This window comes from Sorex araneus, chromosome 1 (assembly GCF_027595985.1).
Source record: "Sorex araneus isolate mSorAra2 chromosome 1, mSorAra2.pri, whole genome shotgun sequence".
Classification (NCBI taxonomy): Eukaryota; Metazoa; Chordata; class Mammalia; order Eulipotyphla; family Soricidae; genus Sorex; species Sorex araneus.
The window spans coordinates 230,551,385-230,572,162 of record NC_073302.1 but is presented as its reverse complement, the minus strand read 5'-3'; the positions used below and the strand labels follow the sequence as shown (position 1 = coordinate 230,572,162).

The window sequence follows — 20,778 nt, the reverse complement described above, 5'->3', positions numbered from 1 at the left end:
CAACTGTGTATGACCAATCATATTGTTATCTGTGCAAATTCAAGGCATATTTTCTCTTGATGAAAAAACATTTTGCGTAATATACTTAGAACCAATAGAATATGAAATGAGCTTCAGTTTACATTATTAAAAATGTTCTTAATACAAAAGGGAATATCCTGCCATATTGGCAGTGTGGGGTGGGGGGGGAGACGGGACTGGGGAGGGTGGGAGAGATGCCGGGTTTACTGGTGGTAGAGAATGGGCACTGGTGAAGGGATGGGTTCTCGAACTTTGTATGGGGGAAACATGAGCACAATAATGTATAATTCATTTCAATTCTTAATGTAATTTTATTAGATCAATAAAGTCCAGATGGCAAAATAAATAAATAAATAAAAATGTTCTTAATGAGAAATTGAGTTTAACAGGCATATATTAAAGTAATGATAAATAAAATACCAAAAAAAACTTTTAAATTTTGAAGCCAGAAAATCTGGAGAAATTTTGTAGAGTGTTATGTTTATATGTTTATGATGTTTATGTGCATTTATTCACTTTCCATAATAACATATTATTCTACTTATGATAGCTGTAATATTAATATTTATTCTTCAGCAACATTGAAGTTCTGTTCATCTCCCCGAATTTTGGTGGGGTTAGATAATTCTTTTATGTGAAGTCCTGCCAATGCTTTATATATCTTAGATATTAGCTCTTTATCAGATTAGTGATAGCAAATAATTTCTCCTATCTGTGGGCTGTCTTTGTGTTCTACTCATTGTTTTCTTTGAGGTGTGGATGCTTCTAAATTTAATGTAGTCCTATTTATCTTTGCTTCCACATGCCTAGCAATGATAATCAAAAGTGTTCCTCCTGTAGTGAGTTCTTCTAAATTTCTAAAAAATTTTTATGAAATATGGAGGGGTAAATTGTCTTGCAGCTGCATTAACAGCCACTGGCCTTGGGAAAATGTGGCTTCAACTACTTCAGCTCCAGTCTTGGTGAAAACCTTTTGATTGCTCACTGAGGTGCCAGCAAATTAAGAAAAACTTAAGGAAAATCTGAATAGACCTATGAAAATGTTTTTATAATAGAAAAATGGAATATTAACTATCTTAGAACATATTATATTACAGACCATGCATAAGTACCTACATTAATAAGTAAAAGATTGTAATAAAAATCTATAGATGTAAAGAGTCATTTAAAAAAGTATAACATTCAATATAATTGAAATGTTAATTCATGTTGGAAAAATATAAAAATCCCTTAGCATGCTAAGTGTAAACAGTCTGTAATCTAGCAGAGGGAAGTCATAAGCACCATGAGTGAATGCCATACCTAGTGACAAAATGCTGAGGTTTGTTTTGTCTAGAGTTCCTTTGTATCACTTGTCATCCCATTGCTCATCAATTTGCTCAAGTGGGTGCCAGTAACGTCTCCATTCGTCCCCGTTGCATGCTAGTGTAGCCCAATGGCGTCTGCTCACTCCAGGAACACAAAGAACATCAAACCGTTCATTCAGGATCTTGACAAAGAAGTCTGACTATCTCGTAGATGAGCGGCCAGGCGTTCTCTTGACATCCCGTGGAATCCAGTCGGTAACAGCTCTAGTCCAGCAGTCGTCTCCAAATTGCATTACATTTCCAGCCCATCTGATTTTTGACGCCTTGGCAAACGAGACAGTGTCCCTGATTCTCAGTCGTCAGTGGAGGTCAGAACTCTGGATTCCTTCTCTCGCTTGAGTGAAACGTGATACTCCAAGCATAGCTCTTTCAGTTCCTCTTTGGGAGACCCGAATAGCGTTCTGATCCTCTTTTCGTAGGGCCCAGGTTTCTTTCTTTTTTTTTTTTTTTTTTGTTTTTTGCTTTTTGGGTCACACCTGGCGAAGTACAGGGGTTACTCCTGGCTCTGCACTCAGGAATTACTCCTGGTGGTGCTCAGGGGACTATATGGGATGCTGGGATTCGAACCCGGGTTGGCTGTGTGCAAGACAAACGCCCTACTTGCTGTGCTATTGCTCCAGCCCTGGGCCCGGGTTTTTGAGGTGTATGTTAGTGCAGGAAGAACAGTGGAGTCGAAAAGATGTGCCCAGAGCTAGAGGTTCTTCGTCCTCTTAACAACTTCTTCAGTGCTCTTGAAGGCGTTCCATGCTGTTCTCTTCCTCCTGCACAGCTCAGGTGCCAGGTCACTTGTCATGTTGAGTTCTCGATCTAGGTACACATAACTGCTGCATTTATAGAGATGTTCGTTCCATTGAGAGCAAATGGAATGTCAGGAACTAGTTTGTTCCTTTAGTTCTTGCAAAACTGGTTTCAAGGCTATGAATTCCTTAAGATGTTGCCTGTCCATTAAGTTCTGTATCACTCTTTTAAACATGAATTATAGTTTTGGCAAAGTATTTATTTATTTACTATATTCCAACATTCTCTTCTGTCTTACAGAGTCTCATTTGGGAGATCTGCTATGAATTTTATGGATTTTCTTTTATATATAAGATGCATTTTTTGATCTTCATACTTTTGGATTCTGTCTCTGTCTTTGGACTTAGTCATTCTAATTATAACGTATCTTGGAGTTTTTGTATTTGTGTTTATTTTTGCTGGGATCCTTTGATTCTCTTGGATCTCAGTGCCTGCACCCCTCATCTCTGGGAAGTTCTTATCTATGATTTCTGTAATTAGTGATTCTTCATTGAATTTGCTTTTATATTCTTCAGGAATCCAGTGATTCTTAAGCTGTTTCCCTTAAACTCACCCATAGCTTTCTGGTGTGTTGTTAATTTCTTTTCAGATTACTTTCCATCTTTTGTATTTTTAGAGGGTTCCTGCATCTCATCCTGAAATTCTTCAATCTCCTTAAATACTGTTTCTCTGCTGCTCATACTTTCTATCACCTACTGTACTCTTCATTTCTGTCACTTATTCTAAGTATACTTTTCTCAGATCCCTTCTTATATGTTCTTGGGCTTTGCTGACTACCTGTGCCTTCATTTCTCTGAGCTTTTTAAAATATCGTCAACATGGTGTCATTAAAGTCATTCTCTGGGAGTTTGCAAGAGCTGTTAGGTATTGGTAGAGTACTTGTACTATTTCCACTCATTGAAGCTTGGTGAGCTTATGTGCATCTTTCCATTGGGTTTTGTGTCCTTTTGCAGTGAATCATTGTAGTTAGCACCCCTGGGAGTCTCGGAGGGATTAGGATTAAATGTTGAGCTTTTTCTTCCATCCCAGTCCTCACTTAGTGACAGGAGATATAAGTGTGGGCAGTGTGAGTTGTGATGAGTGGAGCTGTTCAGAGAATGTAGAGAGCCTGGCAAGGTATGGCACAATTCAAGCATGGAGGCTACAGTACCTGGCTGAAAGGGAAGGGAATCTGCTTCCTGTTGCAAATGCCCCAGAGAATATCATCCCCAGGAAGTTAGCTTGACATAGATAGGAGGGTTAAGTAGCAAGCATAGGGTCTGTGGTGTCAAGTTGTTCCTATTGAAATGGCAGAAGTCAAGCATAGGGGCTCTCAGAAGCAACGTTTTGTCTTCTATGTATTTTTTGCATTTTCTGTTGTGAATAACTTTAATTTTATACTAAGTATTTTATAATTTTATATTAATTTTATAACTCAGTGCCCTTTTTATAAAGTTTTTTATGATTTAATTACATTCCATATTCTAACACCAATCCCACCATTGCACCTTCCCATCACCATTATTTCCAGTTTTCCCAACTATCCTTCAAAGCTATTCCTCTAGCAGGCCCTGAATAATTTATTTTATATAGCTTGTTATAATTCACTAAAAATTATGAAAAACATTTTCTTAGAAGAAAGTGTGAATATTGTATCTCACCATGAAGCCATTGAACCCTTGTAGAAGAGATTACTAACATGCTGTTACAGGTTAAGCCTTATGTGTTTATATTTTCTTAATCAAAATTGGTTGCCTTCTATTTTACATTCCATCCAATGTGGTATGCTACTCCTGGTTTATTGGGTGGGGTAGAGCTTGAGATGTCCAGGAATTCAAAAGTTTGCACTCCAGGAATTCAAACTTTTAATGGGGTGATACAGCTCAGGTGGTGACTTTAGGTACCCTAAAGGACTCAGCCTGGTACAGGGTCTGGAAGCATCTCTGCAAGTTGTTGATTTCTTTTGAGATTTACTTATAATCTCTGGCTCATGGACAGCAAATGAGTTTATTTGGTGCCAGAGGCAGTTAATGGGCATGACTGCCAATCTTCCAGAAGAACTGGGAGATGGGGGAGGGTAGCCTATCCTCAACTCTGTAAGAACCCAGAGATTTCAAATTTTATACTCAATATCTTTAGAAAGATTTCTATTTGTTTTTAAACCTTGAAATTTTATGTATGAGTGCTTTAAGGTTCAAAGGTCATCTTAAATTTTTTCTTTTACACAGCTGGGGAGATTCCTTAAAGGTACATGCATTGGTGCAGGCACAGGCTCAAATTTCATCCCCAGCCCTGCATGACCCCTTGAACACCACTGAGTGTAGCTCTGGTGATCTCTGAGCAACACCTGAGTGTGGGCCTTATAGCCCCCAAAAATGATTCTGATGGTCTCTAAACACCGCTAGGATGACCCCGTTAGTCTTTCCCACCTACCACCTGGCCCAAGCAGCACCACATCATCAGACCTCAATCACTGAACTCTCAGACCCTCATCACAAAGCCAAATATCATTGGGATTGTTCCCCAGGTGCCTAGAACACAGCTTGGGAGACCCCCAATTTTTTACACAAGTATTTTGCTTTGTTGAGCAGCCTAATACCTCACATATTTAGATAATGGCACTAATAATGATAATAAAATTCTTGATTATATTACTATATAGCTTTAATTATAATTTCAAAATTACCTTTTGAATTTTTTGTGTCTAAGTTGGAAATTATTGTGCACTACTTACCAAAGATTTTAAATATAATGTTCACATTTACATTTAGAAATGAAACTGAAATCTAAAATGCTGCTAGCTCATGGACACCTTGAAACTGTAAAAATATGGTCCTTGAATTGTGCATGTGTAGAGACTATCTTTTCATTTGTGACCCCACCTGCTGCTTAATAGCTATTGTTGACTCAGTGCCTTTACTTGTTTGTAGGTTTTGATTAATATATCCAACTAAAGCTAAATTTGCAGCTAATAAGTACATTGTATAATAATTTAAATATATTGGAATTCTTTTGCACAGAATGAAGGCTGGGGAGAAGAAGCTAAAGTAGAATTTTTGAAAATGGTAAATAAGAAGGCTGTTTTAATGAAAGTTTTTAGGGAAGAAGATGGAGTGCTTATTGTAGATCTGCAGAAACCACCAACAAACAAAATAAGCAGTGATATGCCTGTGTCTCTCAGAGATGCATTAGTTTTTATGGAGCTAGCAAGGTAGGTAACATGTTAAAATTTAAACACTTATATATTATAGTGTGTGGGCTGAACCTCACACACGAGTGAAGCCCCGCAAAGCCAGGTAAGCAGAACTTTGTGACCTTAGCTCTAGGTTCAGCGAGACCTGGAAACAAGATCCTCTGTCTGCCTCCTCCAATCTCCGGCATCTGAGGGAGGGGTCCAACCCAGATGCCCCACCCTACCCAAGATAAACACCTCACTGGCTGACCCCCACTACATCCACTACCCAGCCACCGCCACCCTCCAGCTTGCTCTCCACCGCGACACACCATAAAACACTTAATACCTATTATTCCCACACCATATTTGATAGGGTTCACATTTGGTGTGAACCATGGTAATACCTCTAAGGGCAATTGGAGGCCGCCCTAAAAGCCTCCATCCCTCTCAGAGAGCCCAGCAAGCTACCAAGAGTATCTCATCCGCACGGCAGAGCCTAGCAAGCTACCCATAGAATATTCGATATGCCAACAACAGTAACAACAATTGGCCTCATTCACCTGTCACCGAAAGAGCCCCCAATACGGCAGCGTTAAGAAAGATGAGCAAAGAGAGGCTGAAAAAATCTCGGGGATGAACTAGACTGCCAAAATGAAGAAAGACTAAAATGATTGTCTGTACTTTCAACACACGAACACTGGCATCAGAAGCATCCATCGAGGACCTGATGGTGCAAGCGCAGAAGATCAAGTATGACATCATTGGTCTTACCGAAACAAGGAGACATCAATCACATCACGCCATTTTCAACACTGGAGAAGAATTGTTCCTCAGAATATGCGACAACAGAGGCGTTGGTGGTGTTGGTGTCCTTGTCAACACGAACTTGGCCATGAGCATCAATTCATTCGAATGTCTAACAACCCGAATTGGACAATTACGCTTGAATAGATGTGGCTCACTGCCTGCAGTTTCTATCTTCATCATCTAGGCACCAACTTCCAACTACGATGAAGAAGAAACTGAGAGGTTCTACATGGAACTGGAGAAGTTCTATAAAGACCACACCTTCTACAAGATCATTGTCAGTGATTTTAATGCCAAGATAGGTCCGAGAAGGTCGCCCGAAGAACTCCACATTGGGACACATGGCCTAAAATGGAATGATCAGAGTGAGAGACTGTCTGAATTCATCATGTCGACCAAGACCATCCATGGTAACTCACAGTTCCAGAAGGCCGAATCTAAACGCTGGACATGGGAGTTTCCCGGTGGACAGTTCCACAATGAAATTGACCACATCATATTCAGTTGAAGGTTTTGCCTGACCGATGTCGCTGTTGTCCCAAAATTCCAAACGAGATCAGACTACCATCTCCTTCATGCGAAATTCTACTTCACAGAGTGGGGAGAAAAGTCTACAAAATTTAAGTCTAAGAAGACAACTCCCAGAATGACCACCAACTGGGAGCTCTTTGGCACTATTGCAGCAACATGGGAAGATGCCATCCTTGACAACATCGACAAGGAATACAGTCGACTGGTTCAGCACCTTCATATCTGTGCGAAGAATGCCGAGAGTGAGAAAGCCACAAACAGACGCCTATCTTCAGAAACTCTCGAGCTCATTCGTCAACGTGATTTGGCACGAGCCTCAGGCAACCACAAGCTAACGTCCGAGCTCACAAAGCTGTGCAGAGATGCGATAAAGGAAGACCTCAAAGAGAGAAGAGCAGCAGTGTTGGCCAGTGTAGCAGAAGCCGGGAAAAGTATTCACAACACTCGCCTGTCCTTCGCCAACTACAAGACCAAGATGACTGCCCTCCGACATCTCGATGGATCTGTCACATCCTCCAGAAAGGCAATGGAGAAAATTATTCATGACTTCTACTCGGATCTCTTTGACAGCCATGTCCACCTGCCCACAAACCAAATTCCACAGGATGGATATGTTGTTCTCAATGTTCTCCCTTCTGAAATCCAACACGCCATTTCGCTGGTAAAGACGCGAACAGCACCTGGCCCGGACAAGGTCAGACCCAAACACCTGAAGAATCTGCCGCCAGTACTCATCAATACACTGGCCCGACTCTTCACACACTACCTGTCTGAATGCAAGGTTCCATCCCAGTGGAAAACCAGTAGGACCGTTCTGTTGTACAAGAAAGGAGACATCCACGACATCGGCAACTATTGCCCAATCTGCCTGCTGTCTGTCCTCTACAAGTTGTTCACTCATGTCATCCTGAATAGAATAGGCAGAACACTAGACAAAGGACAACCATGCGAGCAAGCCAGGTTCCGAAGAGGATTTAGCACGATAGACCATATTCACACAGTGACCAAACTCATTGAAGTTTCACGAGAGTTCAAGATGCCACTCTGTCTAACATTCATCGACTTAAAGAAGGCCTTTGATTCTGTTGAGACTGAGGCGGTCATCGAAGCCCTGGCCAAACAGGGCGTTCAAACTCAGTATATCAAAATCCTCTGAGAGCCGTATTGTGGATTCACCACCAGGGTCTGACCATTCTACAAGGAAGTGATCATTGATGTAAAGAGAGGGGTGCGGCAGGGTGATACCATTTCACTGAAACTCTTCAGTGCCGCCCTTGAGATCATCATGCGACGACTGGAATGAGAAGGAATGGGAGTAAAGATAGACGGTTGGCAATTGCACCACCTTCTCTTCGCTGATGACATGGTTCTCATAACACCAAACATTAGCCAGGCAGCACAAATGCTAACCGACTTCGACCACGAGTGTGGAAAGGTCAGATTGCAGCTGAATCTCAACAAGACGATGTTCATGAAAAACAAACTGGTCCCTGAAGCTCCATTTGCTCTCAATGGAACGAACATCTCCGAATGCAACAACTATGTGTACCTGGATCGAGAAATCAACATGAGGAACGACTTGGTGCCAGAACTGCACAGGAGGAGGAGAGCAGCGTGGAATGCATTCAAGAGCGTCAAAGAGGGGGTAAAGAGAACGAAGAACCTCTGACTCTGGGCACATCTTTTCCATTCCACCGTTCTTCCTGCACTAACATGCCTCAGAGACCTGGGCCCTACGCAAACAGGATGAGAATGCTATTAGGGTATCCCATAGAGGAATTGAAAGAGTATGTTGGGAATATCATGTCTCACTCAAGTGAGAGAAGGAATCCGGAGTTCTGACCTCCGTCGACAGTCAAAAATCAGGGATGCTGTCTCATTTGCCACGGCATCAAAAATCAGATGGGCCTGTCATGTAATGTGATTCAGAGATGACTGTTGGACTAGATCTGTTACCGACTGGATTCCACGGGACGTCAGAAGACCTTGTGGCCGCCCACCAACTAGATGGTCAGATTTCTTCGTCAAATCTCTGAATGAATGATTTGAGGGTCTTCCTTTTCCTGGAGCAAGCAGGTGTCATTGGGCTACACTAGCTCGCGACAGGGACAAATGGAGACGTTACTGGTGCCCGCTCGAGCAAATTGAAGATCAATGGAACTACAAGTGATACAAGTGATATATTATAGCTACAGGAGAGCCTGGCAAGCTACCCATGACATACTCAATATACCAAAAACAGTAGCAAAAACAGGCCTCATTCCCCTGACCCTGAAAGAACCCCCAATGCGACACTGTATGGAAGGACGAGTAAGGAGAGACTGCTAAAATCTCAGGCTCTTTATGTTCCTGGAGCTAGCAGACACCATTGTGCTACACTAGCATGCAATAGGGATGAATGGAGACATTACTAGCACCCGCTCGAGCACATCAATGAGCAACGGGATGACAGTGATACAGTGATTATATTATAGCTATAAATTAGAATAGTAAATAAATTTAAAACTAGACTCTAGGCCAGGGATGTGGCTCAGTGGTAGCACGCATGCTTCACACAATGGAGTAATACTTTGCTATTAGAAAGGACAAAATCTTGCCTTTGCCTACAATAGAGATGGTACTGGAGAGGGATATGCTAAGTTAAGTAATTCAGAAGGAGAAGGACAAATACGAGATTATCTTATTCATGTGGTATATAGTAAAAAGCAAGGGGATAGTGTTCATTGAAAACAGTTTACAAAGGAGTGGGGGAGTAGAGTGAAAAGATCAAGTGACTATGTTAGAGAGACCAATATTATCTCAATTTTTAAAAAGTTAGGGGCTGGAGAGAATACAGCATATAAAGTTTTTATACAGCACATCCAGAGTTAATCTCCAATACTGCATATGGTTTTATATAGCCATGAATAAACTGAGCACACTAGGTATGAACCAAACACCAAAAACAAATTTATTTAATTACTATAGACTCTTAAGTCAATTTGTACAAGATATATTTTAAGTGGTTAAAAAATATGTTTTAATATAATAAAATATTAAACAAAGATGTATATGTAGTATGTTCTAGGGAAATAGACAAATCAACTCAAAATATAAACTACTTCTAATGAACATTTTTTGTTGTCGTTTTTGAGCCTCAGTCACCCAGAAATGCTCAGGGGTAACTTCTGGCTCTGCACTCAGAGATCATTCTGGTTGGCTCAAGGTACCATAAATGGTGTGGGGATCAACCCTGGGTTGGTGCATGCAAGGCAAGTACCCTACCCACTGAACTTTTGCTTCAGTCCGACTAATGAACAACTTTATGTTTAATTTTATAAACAACTATGGTTTTATATATTATGCTTTAACTTGAGTTCCTACTTAAGTTTTCTAACCTTTGCAGTAAGTTCACAGTCACCAACCTATTTAATTCATTTATCTAGAATATTAATCCAGAATAGATAAAGTTACCTTTAGTTGCTTCCCTGTGTGTCTGTTGAACAAAGATGACAAAGTAGCCATAGAAATTGTGGAAAGTATTCTCTCTTCTGAGAAATAGGATGACTCCAGAAGCTACCCACATACTGGAAAAATTAAAATACATCCTTTGAACTTGAAGGGCCACAGAGATCATTCAGCTTGTCTTAATTAAATGCTGCCATAGACTCTGGTTATAAATTCTACTGAAAGAGTAAAAGGTCTTAAATTTGATTAGAACATACAGGCCCATATCTGCTCAGATTTGAAGATTTGAGTTTAGAGATTTGACATCTTATTGAACCCAATCTAATAGCTGATGACAGTTCTAAGAAATGTAATAGAAGATAGAAAAAGAGAATATTATCTATAGATAATATATGTAAAAGCTCTTTATTCAGATGTAATCACTGGGAGAGAAGATATTCTTCTTGGAAAATAACTCTTGTTCATGTTTCAATTAGGTTTCGGTCACAATCACCAAGAGGTTACTCTGAAAAAAACATGACATTATGCTATCATCCACCTATTTTGCCTAAGGAAATGAAAGCTGTTTCAGTTATGGTTTGTCACATAAATAGTCCTACTGATTTCTACCTTCAGTTGGTAAGTATATAACGTTCCTTTGAAGTAATTTGTTTTTTCAAATTTGAGCTAGAAATCTGTTAACAAATTAGATCTCAGTATGAATATAGAGTAAAGCACTATCAGTCTTCTCTAAATTTTAAAGTATTAGTAACTGTAACTTTTTTTTCTTTTTGGGTCACACCTGGCGATGCACAGAGGTTACTCCTGGCTCATGCACTCAGGAATTACTCCTGGCGATGCTCGGGGTATCATATGGGATTCTGGGAATCGAACCCGGGTTGGCCTCGTGCAAGGCAAACACCCTACCCATGTGCTATCGCTCTAGCTCCAGTAACTGTAACTTTAAATAAGAAATTCACATAATTTATAGCAGCTTAAAGGAATTTTATTTATGCTAGTGAAATTTGGAGGTAAATGGCATACATAGATACTGAAAGTGTTAGTGTTTTCCTTCTGAAATATAGAGACATAGGAAAGAGGATATATTGACAAATTTAAACATAATGATAAACTTTTTTTCTGACCTTGCATATCTGACAGTTTGATACTACCAAATATATGAATTTGAACAAAAAAGAGATTGATATTATAGCTACATTAAATTTTGGTGGTACGACTTTCTGTTTAGATAGCAAGAAGAGTTTGTCCTGTTAACTTCTTTTATCAGTGTTTTCTATAAGTTCACTCTAAGGACCATAATATGTGGTTTCAGTTAACTCATTAATCTTCACATCAATCATTTGAAAAGTATATCTTCATTTAGATGTGGAGATGAAACAATTTGCCTGTGGCTGTAGAGCTACAAAGGGGTAGAGCCAGGATTAAATTAATAGTGAAGCCTCATTCAAAGCCTAACATCTCATGCATATACTATACTGGCTCCCAAAATGAGTTGTAGATTACCACTTATTTGGCACTGAGTAAATATGTGTGTGCTTCTAAATAAATGTATTATTTATATTCTGCTCATGGGTTAAATCTTAATTTGTTTTCATATTATGCCTTAATTCGGTTTTCGTACTCACCTCCATCCAAGTCCCATCCATATTTTTCTTTTAATTTTTTATTAAAGCACCATTATCTGCAAAGTTATTCATAGTTGAGTTGTAGATATGCAATATTGCATCAACTATCCAATGACCAGTGTCCATTTCCCTCCAAAATCTTCCCAGGTTCCCTCTAGCGTCCCCTGCCCCCTCCAGCCTGCCCTCTTGACAGGCATCTTTTTGTTTGTTAAAATTTGAGTCTCTTGGTTTTAGTGTTGCTGACTCTGTGATTTGGATGTTTGGTTCTACAATTCCCAACACCATCTTTGTACCTGAATCCCCTGACCTGGTCTCTGTTGCTCTCATTTGTCTCTTCTTCCCCACCCCTCCACTCTTTCTTTCCTTCTCCCTATACCCTGAGGCCAAGTTGAACTGGGCATCCCTCTCTTTAAAACATTGCATTCCCTCATCCAGATATTTTAAATACCACATACAAGTGATATATCATCCTGTGTTTATCCCTCTAGCTTACTTCATTTAACATGATATCTTCCAGTTCCATCCATGTTGCAGCGAATTGCATGTTTTCATCATTCCTTAGAGCTGTGTAATATTCCATTGTGTATATATACCACATTTTCATGATCCACTTAGCTGTTGTTGGATATCTAAGTTGATTCCAAATATTAGCTATTTTATTGAGTGCTGCAGTAAAAAGTGGTGTGCATCATCTTTTGAATAAATGCCCCCCCCCCGGGGATGGATGCCAAAAAGTGAAATTGCTGAGTCATATGGGAGCTCAATTCTGAGTTAACTGAGTACCTTCCATACTGTTTTTCATAGGGATTGGACCAGACAACATTCCCACAAGCAGTGGATGAGGGTCCTTTTTAACCACATTCCTTTTTTTTTTTTTCCTGTTTGGGTCACACCTGGCAATGCACAGGGATTACTCCTGTCTCTGCACTCAGGAATCACCCCTGGCAGTGCTCAGGGATGCTGGGAATTGAACCCGGGTCAGCCGTGTGCAAGGCAAACGCCCTACCCGTTGACTATTGCTCCTGCCTAAAAGATTGTCTCAATATTTTTGATATATGCCATTCTTGCTGGTGTAAGATATATCTCATTATCATCTTGATTTGGGGTGGGGGCTCATCATTTATTATAGCTGAGTTATAATCCACTGACTATATATACCATAGTTTCTTTATCCAATAATCTGTCAGTGAACATGTAGATTAATTCCATCTTTAGGCTTTTACCACCAGGGTCACCCTGACACAGTGCACAAGGGCTTCCAGGGCTATACTCAGTGGTGTTGGTTGGGGGCTGTTGTACCAGGGTTCAAAATTGGATCCTGGCACATGCAAAGCATGCAAGCCTGCATCCTGGCACATGTAAAGCCTACAAACCTGATTGTCCCCACCTCCTATTTCTTTGTGGCTTTTAAGATGACTTTCTAGAGCTAGAGATTGCCCAGGGGTAATCTTGCTTTGCATGAAGCTGATCCAGGCGCAATCCCTGCTAACACATATGCAAACTCACACTCCTCCCACCCCCACCTCAGTACTGTCAGAAGTGACCCCTGAGCCTATGGCCAGGTATAGGCCCCAGATGTCGGTTATCCAGTGATCCCCTTCCCCCAAAAACAAAAAGATGTCTTAACACCAATTTTTAAATTTTTTTTTAAATTGAATCATTGTGAGATACACAGTTGCAAAGTTGTTCAGTTATACAAGTATTCCAACACATATTCCTTCACCAGTATACATTTCCTACCACCAATGACCCCGGTTTCCCTCCTATCTCCTTACCTCCACCCCTGCTTCTGTGACAGACACTTTTCTAGGGACTGATAACACCAGTTCTTTTACTATGGAAGCAAGGGACTGAGATAAAATACCCCGAACAATTTTTATTTTGGAAAGAAAGTCTTCTTAATTGGCTTTATTTCACAATTCAGTCACTCAGAATAGGCCATAGGCCATATGCCCATCTCTTGAACAGTCATTGAAAAGGAGAATGACAAAAAGAACTAGGATTATTTATTGGTTTTTTTTCCTTAGGTTTTTGGGACACACGTGGTGGTGCTCAGGGGTTACTCCTGGCTCTGCACTCAGGAATCACTCCTGGTGGGCTTGGTTCATTGCCAGTGATTGAATCTGGGTTGGTCATGTTCAAGGCAAGCGCCCTATCTGCGTAGTACCTGGATAGTACCCACTGTACTATCTCTTGGGCTCAAACTATGGCTTATTTGTTTTAATTTATTTTATCTTTTTATTACATTTTTTTGAATCACCGTGAGATACATAGTTACAAAGGTTTTCCTGATTGGATTTCAGTCATACAATGTTCTAACACCAGTCCATTGTACATTTCCTGCACCAATGTCCCCAGTTTCCCTCCTATCCCTCCCTCCCCCACCTGCCTCTGATGCTGGCACTTTTCTCCTCCCTCTCTTTCTCTCCCCCACTCCTGCCCCCACTTTTCTTCCCCCTCCCCTGACCTAGCCCTTTCCCCCTTCCCCCTGCCCTTTTTGGGCCTTATGGTTTGCTATACAGATACTGAAAGGTTATCAAATATATCTCTTTATGTAATTTCAAGCACTCAGTTCTTGTCCAGAATGATCATTCCCAGCTATTATTTTCATAGTGGTCCTTCTTTATCCTTACTCTGCGGCCCCCCCACATACTTGTGGCAGGCTTCCAACTGTGACAGTTCTCATGGCTTCTGTTTATCCCACCCGCACGGCTGAGCCTGGCGAGCTACCCGTGGCATATTCAATATGCCAAAAACAGTAACATCTCACAATGGAGATGTTACTGGTACCCACTGGAGCAAATTGATGAACAATAGGACGATATGCTACAGGCTTTTACAATTAATGCTGCCATGAACATAGGGGTATGAAGAATCCTTTTATCTTTTTTTAAATTGAATCACCATGAGATATATAGTTGCAAAGTTGTTCATGATTGGGTTTCAGTGGTGCAATGTTGCAACACCCATTCCTTCACCAGTGTACATTTCCCACCACCCATTGTCATCAGTTTCCCTCCCACCACCAGCACCATAGCCTTCCTTTTCTTCTCTCTCTCTCTCTCTGTATCTCTCTTCTTCTCTCACTCTCTTGCTCTCACTCTTGCTCTTTTCTTTTAGTCTTATGGTTTGCAATACAGGTGTTGAAAGGTTATCGTGTATATCACTTCACTTTCTTTCACCACTCAGTTCTTGTTCTTGTTCCCTGAGTGATCATTTTCAGCTGTCATTGTCTTTTTGTGGTTCTTTTTCTGTCCTAAGTGAGCCCCCAAAACTTCCAAGCATGGGCCAGTCCTCCTAGCTCTTGTTTATACTGTCTTTGGGTATTAATTTCATAGTTTTTAATATACCACAAATGAGTGCAATCATTCTGTGTCTCTCCTTATTCATTTCACTCAGCATATTTTTATGTCTGTGAATAATCCTTTAAATTAATATGTCTGTGTTCCTTGGATACATTTTTTTTTTTGCTTTTTGGGTCACACCCAACAGTGCACAGGGGTTACTCCTGGCTCTGCACTCAGGAATTATTCCTGGCGGTCTGGGGGACCATATGGGATGCTGGGAATCGAACCCGGGTCGACCGTGTGCAAGGCAAACACCCTACCCACTGTGCTATCATTCCAACCCCTTCTTGGATACATTAAGAAAATGGAATGGTATTACTGAATCCACTACCGCTGAACCACCCATGCCATTATTCTTACTCAGTATTTTTAAAAAATTGACTTTTCAGAGTATCCAATTGGCTTGCAGAAAAATGGAGTGGAAGGTACAGAGAGTGCCCCTGGACCCATTGCATCAACACATAAATTGCATTATCAGTATACCCATATAGGAATACATTTGTTAAAATTGGTTACCTTAGAATGACAGTGACACACAATATGATCTCACAGAGCCCAGCATTTACATTAGGGCTCATTCTTGGTGGGGTTTGGACAAAAATACAGTGTACCATTGTAGTATCATTCTGAGTACCTGCATCACCCTTCAATCTTCTGTTCTATGCCTATTCATTCCTCCCTTCTCCTGAATCTCTGGCAGCCATGGAAGTTACTTTTTTTTCACAGTTTTCAGTGTGTTTGTAAACTTCTCAGCATATATTTACATTTCGGTTTTGAATTTGAGATTTTTTATGCAAAAAATTATAAAGTCCACAAAGTTCCTGACATACACACCAACTAGAGGAAACCAGAACATTGAGGTCCCTAGACATGAAGTAAAGATTAAGGGAAATGAAGACTCACGGTGCTCTAGAGACTTCCCTTTAACATTGCTTTCCTAACTGTATTTAAGAAACAATCGAGTCCCCCATGGTCTACAACATTGCTATTTATTATCTGGCAAAGATGGCTAGGAATTGTTGGGCGAAGCTTGTGGTTTAGGCAAGGGAGATAGAAATGCTAGCAGGTGTGTACTACTGGTGGGAACACAGGTGTGAATGATTTTTGCATGAGAATTTGTGAAAGAGATTAGAGTTGTTAAAGAGTAGAGGAGATAGGGCTGGAAAAGTGGTTGGGGTCCTCTTGAGGGAACTTCTGTGCTCACCTTAGCAATATCATGCAGGGGCGAAGGTAGGTGGGAGAGTGCCCAACGTTTGAAAGAGGTGAGCCTGAAGGTAAAGAGTGAAAAAAGATTGGAATTGGTGGGAGAGACCATGAGAGAAATAAAAGAAGCTCACATTTTGGTATTGGGTCTGGGAATGGAAGGATAATCGGTGGCCATGAGGGCACCACTTAATATGTCTTAACATTGTCTAAACAGTGGGAGAAAATAAGCATTTGATGGTAGTGATGTTCAGGTTAAATAAGATAAATTAGTATAAAATACTTTTTTTTTATTTGTTTTTGGGGCCTGGGGAGTAGTTGTAACTAAAATGGGGAAAGTCTGAGTGAGGTGGAGAGAACCTACCTGAGTGCCTTGTTCTTCTTAATGTTGTTGTTGTTTTGGGGGGCCACATCTGGTGATACTCTGGTTGCTCCTGGCTCTGCACTCAGGAATTAATCCTGGAAGTGCTGGCATTGGGGGACCAAATGTGATGTTGGGTCTAACCCAGGTCCACCACATGTAAGGCACCTTATGCTATCCTATCTTTCCAGCTGTTGTTTCTTTTAGTTTTTAAATAAACAAGGAGTGCTTTCATTTATTTGTTTGATTTTCGGCCATATCTGGCTGTACTTAGGGATTACACCTCGCATGATATGCAGGGGTGATTCCCAGAGGTACTGGCCAGACCATGTGGTAATGAGGATTAAACTTGATCTTTAGAATGCAAAGCATGCTGCAGTCCAGCCCTTTTAACTAGCACTGTGGCCCTGAGTACTTTTGTACTTGCATGTTTTGGCTATAATATTACGACATTGCTTCGCCTGCCATTGCTCGGCTGCCAGGGCTCTGCTCGAGGTGGTGAGGGAAACTCAACCCACCCCCTCTGAGGAGCCCCTGTGAAGACAGCAAGGCTCGAGGGCAAGAGACTCTGACAAGTTCAGTCAAGCCTCACACAAGAAGGAACCGGCAGAGGAATGCAGATGTGTAGGACCTGGGACTGAGATCTCCAAGCCTGCTCAAATCAGAACTGGGCCTCTTCCGCCCAGATCCCCCATTTTCCAGTAGCTAGGCGGTCACACCCAGAAACTGCTCCTGGGACTGTGTAATTCCACCAATGGCCAACATCCAGAGTCTATAAAACCAAGCTCCCGAAGCTTGGACATCTTATAGCCTAGTTCTGCCTCTGGGAGAACCTGGCAAGCTACTGCAAGTTTCCTGCCTGAGAGTTTCCTGCCCGCATTGGAGAGCCTGGCAAGCTCCCTGTGGTGTATTCATATGCTAAACCAGTAACAATGATGGGTCTCATTCCCCTGACCCTGAAAGAGCTTCCAGTGCGGCACCATTGGGAAGGACGAGTAAAGAGAGGCTTCTAAAATCTTAGGGCTAGGACGAATGGAGATGTTACTGAGACCCCTTGTGAAAATCGATGATCAACGGGATGATGATCATGATGATGATTACTGAATCATCTGGTATTTTCATTATGGGCATGGGGAGGTTTACTCAGGTTTAATCCTAGATCACTCCTGGCAGGGCTTGGTGGACCTTGTCTGTTGCTAGAGATCAAATCCAGGTAGGTCATGTACAAGACATGCTGTGCTATTGCTCTAGCCCCTACAGTAGCTATGTTTTAAAGCAATAAGAGCAGGTTGGAGCATAGTTCAGCAGGTAGGACATATGCCTTGCACACAGCTGACCTGGGTTCAATCCCTAGTATCCCATATGTTCCCCCAGAGCACTGACAGGAGCAATTCCTGCGTACAGAGACAAGGAGGAACCCCTGAGCATCATCGGGTACAAACCAAAAATAAAAATAAAAGAGAAGGCTCTATTTTAATAAAATGATCATTTCACAAATCCTACTAAAATTAGTTTGACGTCCAAGGATAGCTAAAACAATTCTTGGGAAAAAGATGATGGGAGGCATCACCCTCCCCAACCTCAAACTTTACTACAAAGCAGTAACAATTAAAACAGCATGGTACTGGAACAAAGGCAGAGCCATAGACCAATGGAACAGGGTGGAATATCCCTACACACAACCCCAAATGTATGATCATCTAATCTTTGATAAGGGAGCAAGAGATGTGAAGTGGAGCAAGGAAAGCCTCTTTAACAAATGGTGCTGGCACAACTGGACAACCACATGCAAAAAAATGGGTTTAGACCTTGACCTGACACCATGCACAAAAGTCAGATCAAAATGGATTAAAGACCTCAACATTAGACCACAAACCATAAGGTACATTGAAGACAAGGTCGGCAAAACCCTCCACGATATTGAAGATAAAGGTATCTTCAAAGGTGACACGGAACTAAGCAATCTAGTAAAAACAGAGATCAACAAATGGGACTACATTAAATTAAAAAGCTTCTGCACCGCAAAAGATACAGTGACCAGAATCCAAAGACTATCCACAGAATGGGAAAGGATATTTACACAATACCCATCAGATAAGGGGTTGATATCAATGGTATATAAAGCACTGGTTGAACTCTACAAGAAGAAAACATCCAACCCCATCAAAAAATGGGGCGAAGAAATGAACAGAAACTTTACCAAGGAAGAAATACGAATGGCCAAAAGGCACATGAAAAAGTGCTCTACATCACTAATCATCAGAGAGATGCAGATCAAAACAACCATGAGATACCACCCCACACCACAGAGTCTAGCACACATCCAAAAGAACAAAAGCAACCGCTGTTGGAGAGGATGTGGGGAGAAAGGGACCCTTCTTCACTGCTGGTGGGAATGCCGACTGGTTCAGCCCTTCTGGAAAACAATTTGGACGATTCTCAAAAAATTAGATATTGAATTCCCATTTGACCCAGCAATACCACTGCTGGGAATATATCCCAGAAAGGCAAAAAAGTACAATCGAAACAACATCTGCACATGTATGTTCATCGCAGCACTGTTTACAATAGCCAGAATCTGGAAAAAACCCGAATGCCCCAGAACGGATGACTGGTTGAGGAAACTTTGGTACATCTATACAATGGAATACTATGCAGCTGTTAGAAAAAAGGAGGTCAAGAATTTTGTAGTTAAGTGGATGGGCATGAAAAGTTTCATGCTGAGTGAAATGAGTCAGAAAGAGAGAGACAGACATAGAAAGATTGCACTCATCTATGGTTTATAGAATAACAGAGTGGGAGACTAACACCCAAGAACTGTAGAAATAAGTACCAGGAGGTTGACTCCATGGCTTCGAGGCTGGCCTCACGTTCCGGGGAAAGGGCAACTCAGAGAAGCGATCACCAACTACATTGTAGTCGAAGGCCATGTGGGGGAAGGGAGTTGCGGGCTGAATGAGGGCTAGAGACTGAGCACAGCGGCCACTGAACACCTTTATTGCAAACCACAACAGCTAATTAGAGAGAGAGAACAGAAGGGAATGCCCTGCCACAGTGGCAGGGTGGGGTGGGGGGGGAGATGGGATTGGGGAGGGTGGGAGGGACGCTGGGTTTACGGGTGGTGGAGAATGGGCACTGGTGAAGGGATGGGTTCCCGAACTTTGTATGAGGGAAGTATAAGCACAAAAGTGTATAGATCTGTAACTGTACCCTCACGGTGATTCTCTAATTAAAAATAAATTAATTAAAAAAAATAATTAAAAAAAATAAAATTAGTTTGAAAAAGATTTATCAATTCACTTTTGTAAAAGCATTGAATGGATGCCTGATAAGAAGTTGAATTCAAGGGCTGGAGTGAGTACAGTAGGTGGGGCGTTTGCCTTGCATGCTGCCAACCCGGGTTCGATTCTCAGCATCCCATATGGTCCCTTGAGCACCACCAGGAGTAATTCCTGAATGCAGAGCTAGGAGTAACCCCTGTGCAACGCCAGGTGTGACCCAAAAAGAAAAAAAAAAGCTGAATTCACATCATTCTAAGATAACACTCCATGAATTACTTGGTGACACACATGATGATATAAACATAAATATTAATATAATATAAAATATATAGTTTAGGACTGAAATGTATATTTTGCATGTGGGGGGACTTGGATTCAGTACCTTGCACTCAGGGACACCAGAGCACTACTGGTGTGGAAAAAAGAAAAAAAAAGAAAAATTTATAATCTTTAATTGGATACTGGTTTGGGTCAGTTAAGGAAATAGAAATGTAATCTAGAAGTACTAATAGATATTTAGTTAAGTACTTAAGAATGAGGACTATAGAAAAAGGAAATCAAAACATCTGATCTCATTTTGATAAAACAATGATAAATATTATTATGAAAGATATAAAATAAATACTATTATGGAAGAGCTAGAATATGGAGTTAAGAGATATGGTGATGGGGATTTTTGTGTTTGTTTTTGGACCACACCTTGTAGTGCTCAGGGGGTTACTCCTATCTCTGTATTCAGAAATCACTTCTGGCAGGCTCTGGGGGCCATATGAGATGCCAGGTATCTAACCTAGGTTGTCTGCATGTAAGGCAAGCACCTTCCTCTGCTGTATTAT

At 41.1% G+C, this 20,778-nt stretch overlaps 1 protein-coding gene across 1 annotated transcript in view; it reads left to right on the top strand.

The window, feature by feature from the left end:
- Positions 1-20,778, top strand: part of RNF17 (ring finger protein 17) — a 193,198-nt gene that overhangs the window by 70,332 nt on the left and 102,088 nt on the right. The window contains exons 14-15 of the mRNA XM_004604511.2: positions 5,186-5,376; positions 10,602-10,743. Of these exons, the coding sequence (XP_004604568.2) occupies positions 5,186-5,376; positions 10,602-10,743 (333 nt within the window). The remainder of the gene's footprint in view (positions 1-5,185; positions 5,377-10,601; positions 10,744-20,778) is intronic.